The sequence below is a fragment of the Phodopus roborovskii genome, unplaced genomic scaffold (genome assembly GCF_943737965.1).
Source record: "Phodopus roborovskii unplaced genomic scaffold, PHOROB, whole genome shotgun sequence".
NCBI lineage: Eukaryota > Metazoa > Chordata > Mammalia > Rodentia > Cricetidae > Phodopus > Phodopus roborovskii.
Window position 1 is genome coordinate 50,878,259 of NW_026126418.1, and position 20,197 is coordinate 50,898,455.

Sequence of the window (20,197 nt, forward strand, 5' to 3'; positions counted from 1 at the left end):
TAATCCTTCCACCCCCATCTCAGATTTTTCCCCTGCCTCCAGCCTCTGGAAAGCTGCTGTCGAGCGCTCTCGGGTGGGAGAGCACTTCTCCCTAAAGCTCAGCGGCTAGGCAAGAGCCGAGAAGCCCCCTCGCCGGGAGCTCGCCCAGGGCTCGGGGAAGCGCCCCGGGCCCTTTAAGGTGCGGCGCTCGGCGAAGTGCGGGCAGGCGGCCCGCGAGCCGGCGCGGGGCCAGGAGCCGGGTGGGGAAGTCCTGCCTCCCCCTCCGCCCGCACCGGGCCTCGCGGGGCCCGCACCCTCAGCCCACCGCACCGCCAGGGCCATGCGGCGCCTCTGAACCATGTCGTCCTCCTACGCCAAGAACGGGGCGGCGGACGGGCCGCACTCCCCCAGCTCGCAGGTACCGCCCCCTCCTCCACCCGCGCCGCCCCGCGCCCCGCCTTGGAGCCGCGAGTGCGGGGCGCTGGTCCCGAGCCGCGGCTCCCTCCTCCGCGCCTCCCGCCCGCTCCTCCCCCTTCTCCCCTCCTCCTAGCCCCGCTCCCGGGCTCAGCGCTCCGGCTCCAGAGTCCGCAGCCGCCTGTCGCCGATGCCGGGGACTAGGACCCCGCACCAGCGACGCTTTGTTAATGGATGTGGTGGGTGCTCCGGGGGGGCCGCCCAGCTCGGGGTGAGGGGCCGGGGGTGGGGGCGCTGGGAGGCGCCTGGGAGACTGGGGCGCGGGGTTCGGGGTCCCCGGGGCGACGTTCCCCAGGAGGACCCCAGCCCCGTATGCCTGCCCCGTTCCGCGCTGCGGTCCTCATTGGCTTCTTTCTGGCCCCGGTGTGTGGAGTTCAGGTGGCCCGAGGCACCACGACCAGGAGGAGCAGGTTGAAGCGATCCGATGGCAGCACTACTTCCACCAGCTTCATCCTCAGACAGGTAGGAGGCCCGGCCGCCCAGAACCGGCACCCAGCGCGGCCCCCTGCCTCGGAGCGCGAGTCCGGGGTTCGGGGCTCGGTCATCCTCCCTCTGCTCCCCGCTCCCCAATCCTGGGGTCCTGCCGACCTAGCCTCCACTTCCAGCTCCGTTCTTTCTCTCCTGGTACCCTGCCTTCCTAGTGTTCGCGTCCCTAGTGTTCGCGTCTCTCTGTCGCTCCGGGAAGTTAGTTTGTGTTTGCGGACTTGGGATGGAAAGGACAGGGACATTGTTCGGGACTCTGAATTTGGGAATTAAAGTGTTGCTAGCCCACCTTCAGTGCACCGAGGGACTTGGGCGACCTGATTTGATGCGGGCTGAGAGGCGATTTCTCCAATCTTTGTCCTATTTTGAATACTTGAACATTCTTGACAGAGTTCCCTGAGTTCTGGCCAAAAGAAAGACACTTTGAACAAAAAAGTTTAGTCTCATTTTGGCACCGCTTCATCGATTTCGCGTAATTACTGACTGCGGGGACAGCGGTCTGGTGAGACCTAAATAAGCCAGTGCGGGCGCTGTTCCCAGGGTCTGGCTGCCCTATACCTAGCTGGATTTCAGGTGTTTTTCTCATGGTCAGGGCAAGCAGTTCAAACCGAAGGTGGCTAGCAGTGCTCAGTCCTCAGGTACCTGTCACCTTGAGTAAGCAAATCGACCCTCGGTTTTCACTCTACCCAGTGCTGCCCATGAAACCTCCGGAGCCACTGGATGCTGGAGAATTCTGGCACGCAGAAGTGGCTCATCTTGGTCCCTCTTTGGAGTGTGCTCCTTCCAGGTGGATTCGGAAGACTTTGGTCATTGCCCCAAGAAGCTTTTATCCCAGGCTCTGTCCTAGGCTGTTGGAGTGACCTTGAGAAATACCTTTCTCTTTAGGTCACCCAGGATGTGGTGTTCTGTGATTCTAATTTACTATGGCAGCTTTTTAAATAATTAGTTTAACATAATTTCAAAGTGTAGTACTATTTAGACTGAAAATTGGGCTCTGACCGCTCTTAAAAGCATATTTGGGTAATATTTCCTTACACGTTAAGAACCTATGGCTCGAAATTTGTAACTCACTGTGGTATGCCTGCGCCCTTAGCATGTACATTATTCAAACACATTTGTATTCTATATTCACTGTGAAAGCACACTCTGCCCTCTTTGCATAGCACGGGTTATTTGTGTATTTGATAAGGGGAACCCATTGCTCAGCTTAAAATATTTTTGAGTTATGCAGCTCTTTGAGTTCTTTATGCTTGTTTTGTAGGTGCTTATATTTGGTAGTGTTTTCTTATTGCAGATTCTTGGAAATACTAATTATACAGTAGTGCATTCCCTGAATTGTTCAATACTTTTGAATTTACACCATCATCGCACTATTTTTCCATTCTGAGCTCACACCAAACAATAGCCTTTCTAGCAATATCCTGTCTAATATTTTTCCTTACTTATGTCAATAAATGATTGAAACACATGCATACGTGTGCGTGTGTGTGTGCGTGCACACACACACACACACACACCCAACACACACACACACAGTCTTGTAGAGTGGGGCTGCTGTATGTAGGCTTAACAACATAACAAATACTACAAAGGTAACTTGGAGAGTTACTTAGACCAGTGCAAGTTTTGAGAATAAATATAGTTCATAAATCTTTCTGAAACTGGGTGTGCCGATTTCATAAAATGGCCCAAATATAGGAATTAATGAACAATATTCTTAATTCTAATGAAAAGAAAACAGTATCTATTTTGGGGGGGACTTCATAGCACAATACATTCCTGCACATGATCTACTTTAAATTGCACTGTATAAATTGCACTCTCTAAATGGCTACAGTTCAGGAGGAGAGATTCATAATTTTTGATGAAATGAGTAATAATTGTGAATGACTTTTTAATAGCATCTTTTGAATGCAATTCAAGTTTTCTTTTAAATATATATGTATATATCCCTTTAATAGAACCCTCTAAAAAGTGACAGCAATTTATTAATATTTAAATGCTTGAAATTTTTAAAATTACATTGACTGATGATTGTGTGGGGGTGGTCAGAGGATAACTAGCCAAATCTCTTTACTCCTTCCACTGTGTGAGCCCCGGGGACTGAACTCAAGTTGTCAAGTATTTGGCAGCAAGCATATTTGCCCATTGAGCTCTCTCTCCAGCTTTTGAATTGTTTATTCTGTGAAGTGATGGAGTTTCCTGGTGATGTTCCATATTCTGTTTAATTCACATTTACATTTAATGGGGGAAGAGCTTTCACTAAAAATATTTCATGTGTTGCTCCAGATATGGAAGAGTAGACACACGTAAGAGGGCAGTTGCAAGTTTAATAATGGAAATCGTTTTCTTTCTTTGGCCTAGTAAGCGTTTTGTTGCCTTTGTGTGTATATGCCCATGGAAGTGTTTGCATATACACACAAGCCAGTCTGAAAACAAGGATATTAAAAAGGGCTGCCAGATCGTACAGAGCTTGGAAACCTGAGTGGGAATGAAGAAATGACAGATATGCACGTGGAAAAGTCAGGATTAAGTGAGCTGTTCTTGATCTGATAGAGGACACCTGTCACACTACTCACACCATTACATTTGGCACAAAAAGGAAAATTTAGCTAGTCTTCTGAGGTCTCTGTAGCACGCAGTTTCAGGCTATAAACACCTGGGAGGAGCAAGTTGTGGTTCATAGTTTCCACCTGGTCAATTGTTATTAAACACTCAGACGAACCAAAGGAAGGCTTTGCCATTTCCCTGGTCTGTTAGATTGCTAGCTCCCACAATTTAGGAGATATGAGGGTTTGGAAGGAATCCAGGGAGCCACTCAATGGCTTCTTTGAGGAAAGGTGAGAAGATAAATTTTTTTTTGTTACTGACAGGAGAGAAAGGTAGAGTATCCACAAATGACTTACACCTGTGACCTTCTAAGGTGTATAAAGAATGATGGTAGAGGTCATCCAGAAATGGCTTACACCCCAGACCTTCCAAAGTGCACAAAGTCTGATGGTGTACACTTGCTCTTCACATAGGATGAAATTGTAGAGGTGGCTAAAGTTAGAAGGGAGTGATGCTTACAGCAAGAGCTTCCAGTGGATGCTGCTGTCCCAAGCTTTCCGCAGGTGCTCATGGGATTTTCTCCTAGGAGGTCTGCCATAGGCTGTTTGTGCACAGATCATGTATTTGTGACTCACTCACTTCTTGGAGAAGCGCTTCAGCACTTGCTTGTGTCCAGCTCTGTGATAGATGCTGTGGGAGAAGAATGAAGAGCCTTAGATTTTGTACTCTAACATTTTCTTGTTGAGTTGTAGAGACAGAGGGGGATAGTTCAGTGAAGGTGACAGCTGGCAGGCACAGTGACCAGTGACTCTGTCTGCACTGAGGATTGCAGTGCCCGGGTCTCGCAGAACTTGTGTCATAAATGGCAGAGTATTGTTAGTCCTCTTTTCACTTCGGTTTTAAAAGAAAATCTGATGGAGGATAGTTTGTTTTCTTCTTGTTGAGTATACTTTTACAAAGCCCTTTGTAGGGTCTGGCCTCTGTCTGGTAACAGCATCATCCCTAGCTGTAATCCCTTACATCTGGCTTTATAGCTTAAATGCACCATCCTCCTGTCCCAGGCCCTTTGCAAATGCTGGGCAACTATGAGGAGGATTTTTACCACTCTCTCGGCCTATTAGCTTTTAATAGCCCCCAAGATCTAAGAGCTTAGGTTTTGTGGGTATTTTTTTTTTTGAGACACTGTCTCACTCTGTAGCACAGGCTAGCCTCAAATTCATGACAGTTCTCCTGTCTCAGCTTAAGAATTTAGTCTGACTTCCTTTTCTAAGCTCCCTGTTTAGGTCAATTTTCTAAGAAGGTGCTTCTAGAAAAAAAGTGCCTGTGCTCATTTTTAGTAGCACCTCTCCATTGCAGTTCAAGATGGACTTCCATCTCTCTCAGTGTTTGTCCCTGACTGACTTAAGTACCAGAAGGATGAGGGAATGCCTGCACTTCATCTTTGTACCCTTGGCATTGAGCATCCATCACCTGTTTTCAGTGCATGCCCACTTGAATGAATGGAGAGGATGGACTTGGAATGAATTTTTGTTGAAAGGAAGTCACTTCCTAACAAACCTCCCCCACCCCAAATTTCATAGCTTAAAACAATTTATTTTGGAGCATTGGCCAGACAGCTCTTCTGCTTTGTGTGATGTTATGTGGGCACAGGGATGGTGGGGAGGTCCAAAATAGCCTCGCACACATGGTTGGCAGTTGGTGCTGGCTACCAGCTGAGAACTCTGCTGGGGCTTTTGGCAGAGGGTAAGGGGGGGTGCTTACTTTTCCTCCACCTGTGCCTTGCATGGCTGTTTGAACTATTTGGTGCTATGGTGGCTGGAATCTAAGCTGGACCATCCCAAGAACTAAAGACTGCATCTGCAAATGTCCTCGGCTTCAGTTTCAAAAGCAATCTATCACTTCTTTTGTATTTCGTAAGGTAAAATAGGCTCAAGAGCCTACTCCACTACAAGGAGAGAAAAGGAAAATACTTGTGTGTTTGTGTGTGTGTTGTGTGTGTGTGTATGTGTACAGATATGTGTAAGTGTGTGTGTGGGTAGGTATGTAATGTATGTATGTGTGTACTTGTATGTATACGAGTGTGTGTGCATGTGTGTGTGTGTGTATGTGTGTGTATGTGTGTGTTTGTGTGAAGCTAGAAATCAGCCTTAAGTGCTGTTCTTCAGGAGTCATCCAACTTGCATTTTGAGACAGGGTTTCTCATTGGGACCTAGGACTTGCCAAGTAGGCTAGGCAGGCTGGCCACCCTCAGGATCCATCCAGCTCTGCATCCCAAGAGGGTCTTAAAAAACAAAACAAAACAAAAAACTTTAAAAAATGTATTTAGTGTGCTCTCAGGTGCACGTGTCTCAGCACCCACGTGGAGATCAGAGGACAATTTGTAAGAATCAGTTCTCTCCTTCTACCATGTGGGTCCTGGGGCCTGAATCCAGGTCATGAGACTTGGCAACATGTGTATTTCTTATTGAGCCATCTCACTGGCTGAGAGTATTTTTTCATGTTTTAAAATTGATATGGAGGTCTGTGTGCCTGTTTTTCTATATGTGCACCATGTGCGTGTACAGTCCTTCAGAGGCCAGAAGATGGCATTAGCTCCTTGAGGCTGGAGTTACAGGCAATTGTGAGTCTCCTGATTTGGGTGTTGGGAACCCAGCCCTAATTCTCCCAAAAAGGCAGAAAATGGGTCATAATGATTGAGCCATCTCTCCAGTCCCTGATGGTATTTTTAATGTAGTGAAAAGGTCAGTTTCCATGTGAGTAAAGAGAAATGGGTAATATCAAATTAAACTCGGCATTAATAATCACATTACAAGTTACAATTTTATGTGACAGAGTAAAGGATAAATGTTCCGTGTATACAAGGAAGAGTATTTGATTAATTTTATTTAAAGAATGTATTAATTGCATGTATGTATGTGTGGATGTGTGTGTGGATGTGTGTGTGTGTGTGTGTGTGTGTGTGTGTGTGTGTGTGTGTGCCTTGGTGGACTTAAGGTCAAGGGGCCACCTAGTGGAGCTGTTTCTCTTCTATCTTAGTGTGGTTTCGGGATTGAAGTTGGGTCATCAGGCTTGCATGAGAAGCCCTTTAGCTGTTGAGCCATCCCACTGGTCCTATTTGATGAATTTTAAACACACTGTCACTTAAGAATAGATACACTTAAGAATGTGTAGTGGTGGTGCATGCCTGAAGTCCCAGCTACTGAAGACGCTAAAACAGTAAAAATCTCTTGAGCCTCAGAATTAAAAGACAGCTTGGGTAACAAAGTGAGACCCCCCACCCATCTCAAAACCAAAAGCAAAACAAACCAACAAAAAACAAAAAACAGCAAACATAAACAAGCAGAAAGAGGCTCCACAGACATAATGACATCACATTTAGAAATGAGTGCTTGTGGGATTGCAGACATGGCTGTAGCCGTCTGTGGAAACCTCGTGTATTTTTAGGGTATGCTAATCAGATGATCCTTACAATGACTCAGTGAACCCACATTGTATTTGCAGATGGAAAACATATGCAGATCCTGAGTTGATACTATAATAAAACAAATTGGCAGAGCAATTCTTTGGGTTATAATTTGGGTACTGGTTACAGACACACTTCTCTGATGAAATGTGAGTTCGTCAACAGAAGGTACCTGCTTTGTGCACAGCTCTAAGAATAATCATATGCCTAGAGGCATGTAGATATGCCAAATTTATCCATAAACTTAGAATCACACAGTTTTAGAACAGGAAGAGATTGCAGAAGTAAAAATCTTTCAATTTCTCGCTTTCAGATAACTAGAACATAGGCCCAACAGAGGATGCGAAGGTCACACTGGTAGTTAGAAGTAGACCTGAGACGGCTTTGGCTCACATGACTTATTTTTACTATTGCACAGTCTAACCCCGGGTGATGAAGGTGGACACAGATTGGCAACTCAGGGTTCATGAAAGGATGTATGGGGTTCATTCCTCTTTAAAGCCTAGAATTTATTTCATGAGTTCATTTAGTTATTTTACTTTGGAGGTAGGGAGCTGTTATGTGTGCAGCTCAGGGTGGTTGGAATCTATATCCTCCTGTTTCTGACTCCTCTACTGCTGTGACTATAGGTGTGGGCCTGGTTCTAGAAGTCCTTACTCTGGAGGACAAGTATCTTCTGCAGGGCCTGCAGTTACTTGTTCTATCATGGATGGCCCTTTTTGTTTGTGTGTTCACAGTTCACAAAGGATTGGTTATTTGTGTGTTTATTAAACTAGTCATTATATTAGTCTTGCCACTCAATCAAACTTACTTGTGCCCCCCCCACTTGAATACAGAAACATGTTTAAGCAGATAATGAGAGAGATTAGAAACTGGGCCCAGAAATTAATTACAGCACGAAGCCACGATTAGTGTTTGGGTTATTATTATTATTATATTATTATTATTATTTCATTTTATATGTATAGGTGTTTTGTGTGCATGCATGTACACACCTGGTGACTGAGGGGGTGAGAAGAAGGCATTGGATCCCTGGAATTGGAGTTACAGATGGTTGTGAACAGTGCTGGGGAAACAAACCCAGGTCCTCTGCAAGAGCAGCCAGTGCTCATAACAACCAAGTCACTTCTTCAGCCCAAAGCTACCATCACTGTTACTTGAGAAAGCTATGGAGGAAATTGTCAGGCACTGGACCCAGAGGTATCCAGTTGGTAGGAACAAAAGCTATCAGAGGACTCTGTCTCTGTCAGGGCAGCCACTTTGGGTTGGGCAGAGGAAATGAAGAGTGATACTTGGTCTTTCCCTCTTCCCTGAAATTGGCCATTGGCAGCCCACGTGGGATCCAGTTGGCCTGGGAGCTTGGGAAGCCACCTGCAGGCCTGGGCCATGGGGCTGGGGTGGAAGGGGCAGAGAGGCCAGCCATGTGACCACAGCCTTTTTATTATAATAATAATAATTATTATTATATTTATTTTTAATAATAATAATTGTTATTATTAGTATTATTATATCTACTGCACAGAAGATAGTAAAGAAGTATTTTCATCAACAAAGGTGGAAGTTTATTTCTTATACTATAAGTGGGTCTTGCTTCCTAAATAGTACAATCCAGTTACAGTGAACTTCAAGCAAACCTTGACACTTCCTTTGAGACTGTTGTGTAGGGTGGAGCTTCCCAAACTGCAATCTGATCAAGCAAGAGATTGACATCTCTCCTGGCAATCCTTGCTTTGGGGCTTGAATAAATGGAATGAAGTTTGTGATTGGGAAATCAATTACCCATTTATTTACTTACCTCCAAGTCTCTCTTCCTGTCTTTCTTTTTCTATGCTCTTAATACATCGAGCTCCCTAAATTTCATTTCTGTAGAATATACAACTATGTGTTCTTCAGTTTAGAATGGTAAGGTTTTGTTGACATTTAGAATAAATTCTGATTCAAGCTTTGATCTTCTTACGAAATGAAAGCAAACTGTGTAGAAAGCTAAGCTGAAAATGAAGGGCTATGCTTTTGCTCCCACCTGGTCATGACTCCACCAGATGTCCCACACAGCATTGTTCCCGGGCATGCTATACCTCCCTCAAGGCATAAAAACAAGGGCCGAGCTTAGGAGAATTTTGTTTAGTCAAACCACTGGGTAGAAGTCTCTCTGGCCCAGTCTACCAACTCATGAGATTTACCTCTGTGAATCAGATGTCTATCACAGTTTCCTAACTGTGGCAATGGGGCTTCTGAGCGCATCTTCCTTAGAGTTTGCCCTTTCTTGGTCTTATTTTCCAACCTCAGACTCAGAAGCAGGTGGGCAGCTTAAGGCTCACTCAGTATCACTGGAGACTAGGAAATGTCTGCTGGCACTTGGGCATAGGATATGCAGCCCACATTCCAGTCTGTTTTACCCTCCCTGTTATACTTTCAAGGCTTTTAGAATAGTGCTGCCTCTGTTTGCTTGTTCTTTGCCAGAACTTTTTGCCCAGCTTGAGGGTATGTGCTGAGAAGGGGTTATAGACCTTAAACGACTGGTCCTCTGAGATGGCCCTTCAGTATGTGTACCTGGCCTGTGCCGAGACTCTGGACTCTTCTGTCTACTGAGCCTGGTGTGTTATACAAGTGTTTCTGACATTAGCCACGGGAGGACAAAATCACTTGTTTAAACTCTTTAATTCCTTTCCATATTAGAAAATATCAAACTGCTAAGCCCTAAGAGGAGTCATACTGTTAGCCCCACAAGAATATTCTGGTTCAAACAGTTGGCGTTGTCCTATCTTCTCAGTTGTATGCTATTATCTTTTATGGATAATGAAGTAGAATGCTGTGCTCTTCATTCTAGAAGACTGGAAGTTCTCACAAAAGTACCTGGAGAGTACCGTCCACATGATTTTAACTATGGGGGAGTCAGGGAGTCTGGCAGGGACTTAGGATGTGTGTTGGCTTCCTGTCACTGCAACAAATACCAGAGATAGTGGACTTAGAAAGAGGAGAGGGAGCTGGGGCGTAGCTCAGTGGTTGAGTGTGTTCCCTAGCATGTTCCAGGCTTGGGCCTAAGTGCCAACACAGAGAAAAGATTTACTTTGGCCTGTGGTTTCAGAAATTACAGACCATGGTCACTTGGCTCTGTTGCTTTGAGGCCTATGGTGAAGCCCCACATCATGGTGGGAGACTGTGGTGTCAAGATGAACTCTTTACCTCATATAAAGGAGTTCTACATCTACGTCAAAGACATCTTCCTACTGCCCTAGCGACTTTCCTACTGACTCCACTTCTCATAGATCCCACTATTCCCAAAAAATGCCACCCTGGGAACCAAGCCCTTAACACTTGAACCATCAGGGGACACTTACCCAAACCATAACACACCAGAAATATTGAGGCTTAGATCCATGAAAAAGCTACAATATAGACTCAATTTTAAGGGAATTGTTCTATTGCCTTCAAGTAACAATAACAACAAGCTGTGCACTGTGGCAACCTGTATTGAGATTAGAGCACACTGCAACATTCTTAACACTGGCTTGAACATAAATAGCTCATTGGAATTCCTTGGTGGTAGCTCTCATTTTTATTAGAGTAAACATGGGCCTCTGGAAACTTTCCTATTTCTTTAACATAACTTGATTATTGCACACATAAATAGAATAGAGGTAATTACTGGAATCTAAAGGATGGCATTCAGTATTTGTATTTGAGATACTGAAAGCATTAATTAGGTAGAAGCTGTAAAAATTGTTTGACAGCTATGGAATCTTCGGGATCATCTTACTACTCATTTAGATGACAAATGGTGCCTACTTTATTTCTCACTTTATCTTCTTTCCTGTTGGTAGATGTATCTTTCTCCAGCTTAATTGCTGTAGCAGTATTTGTTTTGAAAAAAACATTTTATAAACACGAACTTGAAGAGAATATACATTTTCCCCCTGGGCTGCCAGGATCACCATAAGTGGTACTACATAAGTGGTAAACTTATGTAGCACTGATGGTGTCTATAAATGACACCTTTTCCAAACTTCTGATGGAAAGATTTTTAGTCATTTCTTTTTTAATACACAGAAAACCAGCAGTGGTGGAAATTCACAGTACCTTGTGCAAATGAATTCTTTGTTCCACCATCCTTTCAAATGGTCTATGGCTACTCTAAACTGCTCAGATGATGACTATGGTTCATAATCAAACAAGTGGGTAAAATGACTGTGCTCTTTAGTGGCTAAAGTCTCCCACCGCCTTTGCATTTCCTCTCTCTCTCTCTCTCTCTCTCTCTCTCTCTTTCTCTCTCTCTCTGTGTGTGTGTAGGAAAGGCAATCTATTTTTCTATTTTCATCACCCCACAACTTTGTCACCAGTATCACTTATGCACATCCCTTTCCTTACCTTACTATACCTAGGCAACAGCTAAGCTACACTGTATATTCATCTGTTCTATTTCATGTAAATAAAGTTACACAATGTGTGTTCTTTTGGAACTGTTTTGGTGGACATGATCCTTACTGCAGGGGATCAGTGGCATTCCTGGAACTAGTTTGTTGTGTTGATTCATCATTGGAAATGGATTTACCTTTCAGTGGTTCATGTCAGGTCGAATGGTGTTGAGTGGGATGGGGCACCCTTGTGTTTATTTGGAGCAGGAAGCACCTACATTTGGATGAGTGGTGGGTTTGTTTTTGTTTTTGCCAGAAGCATTAGATTTTATGGAATTATGGAAACCAAAACTCTAACGCCAGCTTCATCATCAGGAGACATTAATTTTTTTTAATGTTTTTATTTTGTGGGTATTTTGCCTGAATGTTTGTCTGTGCATCATGTATGTGCAGTGCCTGTGGAGAGCAGAAGAAGGCTTGGGATCTCCTGGGATTGGGATTGCAGATGGTTGTAAGCCATGTGGCTGCTGGGAATTGAACCCGGGTCCTCTGTAAGAACAGCCAGTGCTCTTAATCACTGAGCCATCTCTCCAACCTTAGGAGAGTTTTATATAATAGAATTGTCCATGGGGTGAAAGGAAAGTGTCAGAGCAATAAAACAATTATCAATAATTTGTAATACTAGAAATACTTGAAATTCAGAATGTTTATATTTTATCTTTATTTATTAAATTTTTTATGATAATCACGTTGGGTAATTATATTTCTTCCTGGAGGAATACCAGCAAGGAGAATGCAGAGTGTTGGAGTCCAGCTCTCAGTACAGTATTTTGTGGGAACAACGAGGGGTTCAGAACTGTACTCTGTGTGGCAGGTGCTGCTCAGTTATATTTCAGGACTTCCCTGGGGACAGAAGTCAATTATCAGCACAGTTGTGTGGGAGAGAAATAGGTCAGCTGCAAATAGTCTGCTAATTTCAGAAAGCTTGAGGGGTGCTTTAGTTTGAGGGGATGCTTGATTCGTTTGGTCTTCGTGTTTAGGACCGTGCTAGTAAGCACTGGATTTTCATGCAGGGTCATTATGTTCTTTAATGTGATTCAAGACATTTCTTTTGTTTATGCAAAACAAAAAGTAAAAAACAATGACCTTGGCTTTTAAACATTCACTGTGCTGTAGTATGTATAACATAGCATTTGCCACTTCAACCATTTTTAAATATGCAGTTCAAGAGGCGTTAAATCTGTTCTCCAGTGCTTTCTTTGCTTGTTTTTGTTTGGGGGGGGGGTAAGGTTTCCTTGTGTAGCCTCTTGTCACATCTCTGGCCCTTTTAAAGTAACAGCAAAAATAATAAAACTCTCCAAACCATAGACCTTGGGGTCACAGATCTTGGTGATCTGTACCACAGGGTGGACTCCAGGCAGGGTAGAAGCGGCTGGGAAGCAATGGGAAGGGCTCTGGAGGGTGGGTGACATAGTGGCAGGACTGACTGCACAGGTGCGGCTTCCTGCCCCCACGTACTTGTGTTCCCACACCTGACTGCTTCCCTTTTCCTATGGTACCTGAAATGTGAAGAGTTAATGAAGAACCTGTTTAAAAACACCAAGCTTGTAGGAGTGAGTCTTAGGAGGCCCTTCTCAGAACTTCATGTATTACCACGTGACTTACTTCTTCGAATGCTCCTTTTACCGTCATAAACAACAACAACAACAAAACAAAGCAAAAGGCCAATACAACAAAGTGGGTGGTTGAAAAATATAGGTCTTCCTGCCTGAGTACATTTCTCGTGTCCTCCCTGTTCCCTTGGGCCTCTGTCACTTGCAGGGTAACCAAGCATACATACCATGTCTTGAACTCAACCCTGATTTCTTTCTGTCACTCCCCTTATCATAATACTACTCCTCCACTTTTTTTTTAAATTTAACATAATTTTTTAAATTGATTCTGTGGGAATTTCACATCACGTACCCCAATCCTGCTCATTTCCCAGTCCTTCCTACCTACCCTCTACCCCTGTAACCCCCCAAAAGAAAATAAAAGATAAAAATTTATTCATTTTAAGATTTTAAAAAATGCCAGTCATTGGTGGTACATGCCTTTAATCTCAGCTCTTGGGAGGTAGAGGCGGGGCAGATGTTTGAGTTCTAGGCCAGCCTAGTCTACAAAGTGAGTTCCAGAACAGTCAAGGCTACACAAAGAAACCCTGTCTCAAAGAAAAGCACAATTTGATGACCCTCTGACAATGACCTGCCACTGCATCAATCACAGCCTTCTCTTGTACCAGTCACAGCTGTCACTGTGCTTGTACCGTTTTGCTCCTCCGTCTTTTCTGCCTCTCCATCGCATATTTGACATGGTGGCATTGGGTGCTGCAGCCTGACACACAGTCCTCCCTTTGCCCAAACAGCTGTCACTGCAATGAGTCATCGGTCTGGTTCAGGGCCTTTGGCTTCTACTACACCATTGATATTGGACACTCATTGAGACTGCTTTCAGAAATCCTGTTGTGCAGAATTGTGGAGATCCCATAGCTGTGGTTCTGCAGGGCCTGCACCTTCATGGGCCCCAGCAGGTCATAGGTGGGGTAGGCCAACTCAAGGTCCTGGGACTAGGCCTGGATGGTAGCTGAGCTGGTCAGTCTAGGTCTCTGCCCCCCCCCAGCAGCTGATGAGGGGCGGGGCCAGCTCTCCGGTGTCCATGGTGCCCCTGCCACTGCCTACAGCTTTCCCACCTGTGGCAGCTACGGAACACTCCTCCTCTTGATGATATGTATCTGTCAGAAGTCTCTGGAACCTCCTCCTCCTGGAAGCACTCTCACACATAATGTTTCCCTTCCCTGGCGTGGCCCTGGCACTCTGCCCTGCCTTTTCACTTGTCAAGTTCTCCTTTGTGTCTACAAGCCCTTGTACCCTACCAGTCTATGTGTGTGTGCACCGCCATCCCTGATGTCCTGTGTGGGATGGGAAAGAGGAGCTGAGGAGAGAAGTTTTAAGTGTTTGCAGCACAGTGCACCTTAGGCTTGGCCATCTTTTCCACATGGGGACACAGGACCTCAGTGTTTCGCCCTTAGCATTCCTGGTTGATAATCTGCTGCCCAGCCATGGAGGAGGCTGCTGCCTAGCCGTGAAAACGCCACCGCTTCCTTCTAAGATGCTGTTTCTCAGCTCTGTGTTCAGCTCTGTGCTCTCCAGTATCCCTCCTCTCTGGAACACACAGTCCCGAGTCCTTATGTGGCATTTAGTGTGCCCTGGGTCTCCTAGATCCTTGCTAGGGCCAGCTTCTGCAGCCTTGGCTGCATCTGTCTGTAGGGTTTTCCTTGGGGATGAGGCATCATTCTGCTTTTGCTTAGAACTGAACTCAGCACTTGCTCCCAGTAGCAAGTCTCCCACAGGGTGGCTTACTTGCTCACTGTCACCTGTTAAGCTCAGTGGTTACCTATGTATAATTACCCTTGTGGTGAGGTAGTAGAAGAAGAAGGATAGGAGAAGGCAACAAGACTGGCTAGGAAACCTTGGGATAGGGGTTTGAGATGCCTAGGGAGATAGACAGTCATTGGTAGAAGCTGAGGAATTGCCTCTATCAGAATGGCCTGTGGGCAAGCCTGTGGGGGGCATTTCTTGATTAGTAATTGACATGGGAGGGCCCTGACCACTTTAAGTAGTGCCATCCCTGAACATAAGCCAGTAAGCAGTGTGTTTCAGTTCTTGCCTTGGTCTCCTCCTGTGATGGACTGAGGCCTGCAACATGTAAGCCTAACAAACACTTTCCAAGCTTTCGTTCATAGTGTTTATTACAGCAACAGAAAGCAAACTAGGATTGGGAGACAGCTCAAGAAAGCAAGAGAGGTTGGGAGGTGGTGGCACACACCTTTAATCCCAGCACTCAGGGAGGCAGACCAAGGCAGATCTCTGTGAGTTCGAAGCCATCCTGATTGACTGAGTGACCTACACAGAGCTACACACTATCTCAAAACCAAACCAGAACAAACAAACAAACAAAAAACCAAAGCAAAGCAAACCACTACAAAAACCCAGGCTTTATTTTCTAACTGTGCATGTTAGGAGTCTTCCTACTGCAAAGGAAGAGATCCTGAGCAAAGAGTAGCTAAAGCAAAGCATAGAATTCTTGGTTCTCACTGTGGAAGGTCAGAACTGGACGTCATGTGTCAGGGTGTCTCTCTTGTCAGTCTGCTGCGATCTTGTCACTACATTCTTCAGTGTGCAGCTGAGGCCTTCATTTATCCCTTCTCCTGGTGGCAGCAACAGCTCTGCGATCTTCCATGTATCCACAGTCCTCTTATAGTAGTTCCTGTAGAATAATAAAAGAGAGGAAGTTTGTATCTTTTTTTTTTTTTTTTTTTTTTTTTAATGGAAACATTTCCCCAGCCCCTTGAAGGTCACACTGGGCACATGGTTTTTGAATCTCATTAGCTGGAATCAACTCTCATGAGCCACAATGTGACTGTGACTGTGACTGTGACATGGTCTTAAAGCAGTAATTGGCTACTTCTGTGGATCAGGCTGAGGTTGGTCTAGATCTAGTGTGTGGGGGAAGGGTCGGGTAGGGAGGACCAGCTCATCAGAAGAAGGCCAGACTCAGGCAAGGGGGGGGTGGAGGTGCTCTTTGTGCTTTCTTCCCCGAGGTATTGGATGGTTAAAGGTCATTTTAATTGTGCAAAACACATATAGACATCCTCACCATTTTATAGACAGTTTGATGTTAAAATATATTCACATGGTTGCACTACCACCATTACCACCTTGGTAGTAAATCCATCTTTAATAAGACTTTGTAGATAATTTCTGTTGGAACTACCTGATTTAATGAGAGAAATGTGTGAAGTATACTATAGCTAACTAAGCAGTGAACTGGGATTCCACCCAAAAAGTGACTCCGAAGTGGCTGCTTGAATGAATGGGCCTCTGAGGGTTTGATTAGGTTCCATTAAAACTGGTTGCTAGAACACTTTATGTTGTGTTCATAGAGGGTGACCAACTCATCAATCTTGGTAAGAAACATGATATTTAATAATGTAGGGGTAGAGAAGCTTGGTTCCTTTCATCTAAATTATATGTGACACAGGTATCTTTAGAAATAAGGACCAGAGACCTATGAAAGGCCATTTATATGCTTCTGTTCATTGATGAATGGGCAGCTGCATGGGGCTGCAGTTGGACCAAAAGGCATGATTTGCTATGATCAATTTGATAGGAAACCCAGACAACTTGGTCTGTGTTCTTGGCCTCTCTGTGTAACATCATTTCTCCTGGGTTTGGAGCTGAGGGAAAGAGCAACAGCTCTCATCAGAGGAGAGAAGTTTTTGATTTTGTGGCCCAACTTGGCAAGGAGGAGTTTTGGTGATAAAGTGAGAGATTTTGCTTCGGTGATTTTCCAGTCTCCCTTATTTCAGAGTTCTCAGTAGACCCAAACAGTCTATGCTGGGAGTTTCATATCCTAAGCCCAACATAGGCTTTTGTAGAGAGCCTATGTCACTTAGCTGCCGAGATGGACCAAAAAACTTTTTTTTTTTTTTTTTTTTTTTTTAGTGACTTGAGAACCTTAGATGAGGACATTCTGCTATGTAGCAAAGAGACGCTATGGAGAAAATCAAAGGCAGAAAGATAAATTTGGGACAGGACTGGAATTTATAACTTCCAAGCATATGCATGAAAGGATGTGCAGAGAATAGAATGGGCTGTCAGGAGTGAAGTATTTGTGAAATGTGAGAAGATTCTCAGAGATGCATCCTGGAAGCTATTAAGAGGAAATCTGCTGAGGAGAAGCGTGGCTTCTGTCTGCCATTACAGTGATCACAGCTCCAGGAAGAGCAAGTAACTAATGGGGCTTTAAATCTGTAATAAAGAATGGCAGAAGCCGCCATATTGGATTGTTGAAGGCCAATGGGACCACAAGGTGGATACTTGTAATTGAAAACATTGCACAGCCTTCAATATTAACTTTGCTGCATATCATATATTTTTCGGGGGTCTGACATTTGAATGGATAGCTCAGCAAGATGTCTGTTTCCCAGTAGATGAGGCAGGGATCTCTATTTTAAGCGACATTAACTATTTAATGAGTAGACTCTAGGAGATATTTTGAGAATGACATCATGTATTTTCAAACTTCCTTGGTATTTTTGATGGAATGTTTTTGTCTTCAAAGATTCATAGGTATTAAATCTATGAACAGTTTCATGTCATTTGGACAAATTAGCCTTCAGGGAGTAATTTGTTTTGGCCTGGTGATGGAATTAGGATCTTTGTAAGAAAGCCATTAGAAATCCCTTTCTTTGGCATGCAAGAACTCAGTAAGAGGGCCACTGTCTGTAAGCCAGGAAAAGGTTCCTCACTCAGAGCTGAATTTACCAGAATCTTGAGTTTGGACTTTGTGGCCTCCAGGATTGTAAGAACTTGTTCAAAACTCCTATCTGGTATTATTATAGTGGCTCAAGAGACTAATAGACTGATAGACTTAGGAAGCTGGCACACTAGAGTTTTTATCATCCTACCCTTCTAGTCACTAGCACATGTTCTACAAAATCATATTTAATCCTGCCTTATTCTAGAAGGGATTTAAGTTTTCCTGCATAATATCACAAGTCAATACCATCAAGAAAGAAGAAAACACAGAATATATGGCAAAGATAATCTTATTCACTGGCTTGACTGTGAACTTTCTAGATTATTTGTGAGATTTAAAATGTTCAGAGGTAAAAACATAATTATTTAGAAAAAGTGTTAGTACTTCCTATTTTGAGACTGAAGAGAAATCTTTTCTGTTTTCAGAGTTGAAACTGTATAAGATAGGTAAGTTATATTCTGAGTACTTAAACCCTATGGTGACCCTAGAGTTCTTTTATAAATCTTGCCATGCAGATAATGTCTCTTATGCTGTCAGACAGTTCAATAAAAACAAATATGTAGCAGCTATTGCTGTATGTGTCACAACATCTTTGATTCTCAAAGTGGCTGTCTGTTACAATTGCCAGATAGGTATAAAAATCCTTATGCCTGGACCATATCTCAGCCTAATTAAATCAGGGTTTCTAGGTGTGGACCTGGGACACCAATATTTTTCAAAACGTCTAAGTTTTGAATGGAGCTTGCTGGCCCATGGTAATCCACAGGGAGACTTCTGAGCGGCTCTTTTCAATCTGGATTTATTAGTCAGGACATGCTAGATGATGCTGCAATAACAAACACTTGTTTGAAACCACAACCCAGGTTTATTTTTCACTTGTTCTACTTTGTCTTTCTGGATTATCTGGGGGTTGGTGTTCTCTTTCTACTAGAGTGACGACTCTTTTTGGTGGCAGAGGAGGGATTGTTCGACGTGATCATGTATTGACTCTTGACACACTGCCTGGGGAGATGCATGGAAACCAGAGGAGACAGTAATTTGTTTTGTTTTTTTCACTTAACATTCCATAGGTAGGTGGGTGGACAGTTAAGGGTGGTGGGATAGTCATATTACAGAAAAGTGATGGTTCAGAAACCTACTTGTGTATGGTTCTGCCATTCTCAGTGTCTGGAGTCCATTTAGGTTCACTGTGGCAGCTATTGCTGTCCCTATTTCCCAGGCAGCTCAAAGTAGGAAAACAAAGAGTAAGGAACTCCATTTTTAAAAGAGATGACTAGAAGTTAAACATATTTCTTTTGCTTGCACTCTACCTATCTGAACTTTGTCATGACACTATCTCACCTTTCAATGCAGGCTGAGAAATGTGGTTCCTAAGTTTCCATGTGAAGGCTGAAAATTGGGACAGACAGATCTATTTCTGGAAAGAAGGAGAGAATAAATGTTGGGTCCAGCTAGGCAGCCTCTACCTTATCACAGTAGTGTAGTTATAACACAGAAAACTTCAAAGAAATTGCAGATGTCATCCTTGGTAATCTGCATATTTTCAGATGCATTATGGGGTGGGGGCTTTGTCTGATTTCTTTTTAATGCTGTCTGCAGCAATTCTAGAGGCATCTCCAAGGAACTCAAGGGCTCTGTGAAAAACACAGATGTAGATGAATGAAGAATTTACATATGCTGTAGAGCATCTGCCCCAAATGTTGATGCTCATAGAACTTTGTGATGGTAGTGGAGTGATGAAACTGAATGGTCCTTCTGTTCATTGTGTTGCAAAAATCCCTGCATCCTGGTGCCTAGCTTGAGCTACTGCTGTCTCTTATAATCTCTTCTATTTTCTTCATTCTTCCCAAAGTCCATTCTCTTCTGTTTTACTGATGTACCCATGAACTCTCAGCCTGTGGCAGCATGTACAAGACTCACACAGGTTCAAGCCAGATGGGGTCCCAGCTCTGAGAGGGGGAAGTGGACACAGGATTCCAACCCTAACCAAGAAACTATTTGTAATTGGAACCCATTGGCAATGAGGAAATCAGTTTTCTGCAGTGGAGTCTCAGTGGGCATATCAACCACACTCCAGGGCAGGCCCTGGGGCCCAAGAATATTAGCCAACACAATAAAAATTCTATTTTTGTGTTATGTATGTGTACTTTAGTTTTGTTTTAGCGTTTTTTTTTTTTTTTTTTTTTGTCTTATTGGTCTTTTGCTTGCTTTTGGTTTGTTTGTTTTGATTTTTGACACTTTTTGTTGTTTTATTTTGTTGTTCTGAGAGGGGGAAATATAAAGTTGGTAGGAAGGAGGGGATGATGTGGGAGGAGTTGGGGGAGGGGAAAACATGACCAAAATATAATGTATGAAAAAAATTGAATTCCTGTTTTATAACGCCTAATGGATTTCAGTTGGGGATAAAATGTAATCTAAATTTTTGCTGTGGCCTGCAAGACTCTGTAGCAATTTTACTCATGCCAAACTGTTACTTCAACCCCAGCCTGAGGCTTATTCTCCTTCCTTCCCTTGTCTTCTTTATGTCCTTTGAATT

At 43.8% G+C, this 20,197-nt stretch overlaps 1 protein-coding gene across 2 annotated transcripts in view; it reads left to right on the forward strand.

The window, feature by feature from the left end:
* The first annotated feature begins 200 nt into the window (after positions 1 to 200).
* Positions 201 to 20,197, forward strand: part of Cacnb4 (calcium voltage-gated channel auxiliary subunit beta 4) — a 243,446-nt gene continuing 223,449 nt past the window's right edge. Inside the window, exons 1-2 of one of the 2 annotated variants that reach the window (XM_051184699.1) lie at positions 201 to 397; positions 832 to 915. In XM_051184699.1, coding sequence (XP_051040656.1) covers positions 338 to 397; positions 832 to 915 — 144 coding nt within the window. In that variant the 5' untranslated portion in view covers positions 201 to 337. Of the gene's footprint in view, positions 398 to 520; positions 633 to 831; positions 916 to 20,197 lie in introns of those variants that run through there. The other variant, XM_051184700.1, reaches the window with a different exon arrangement.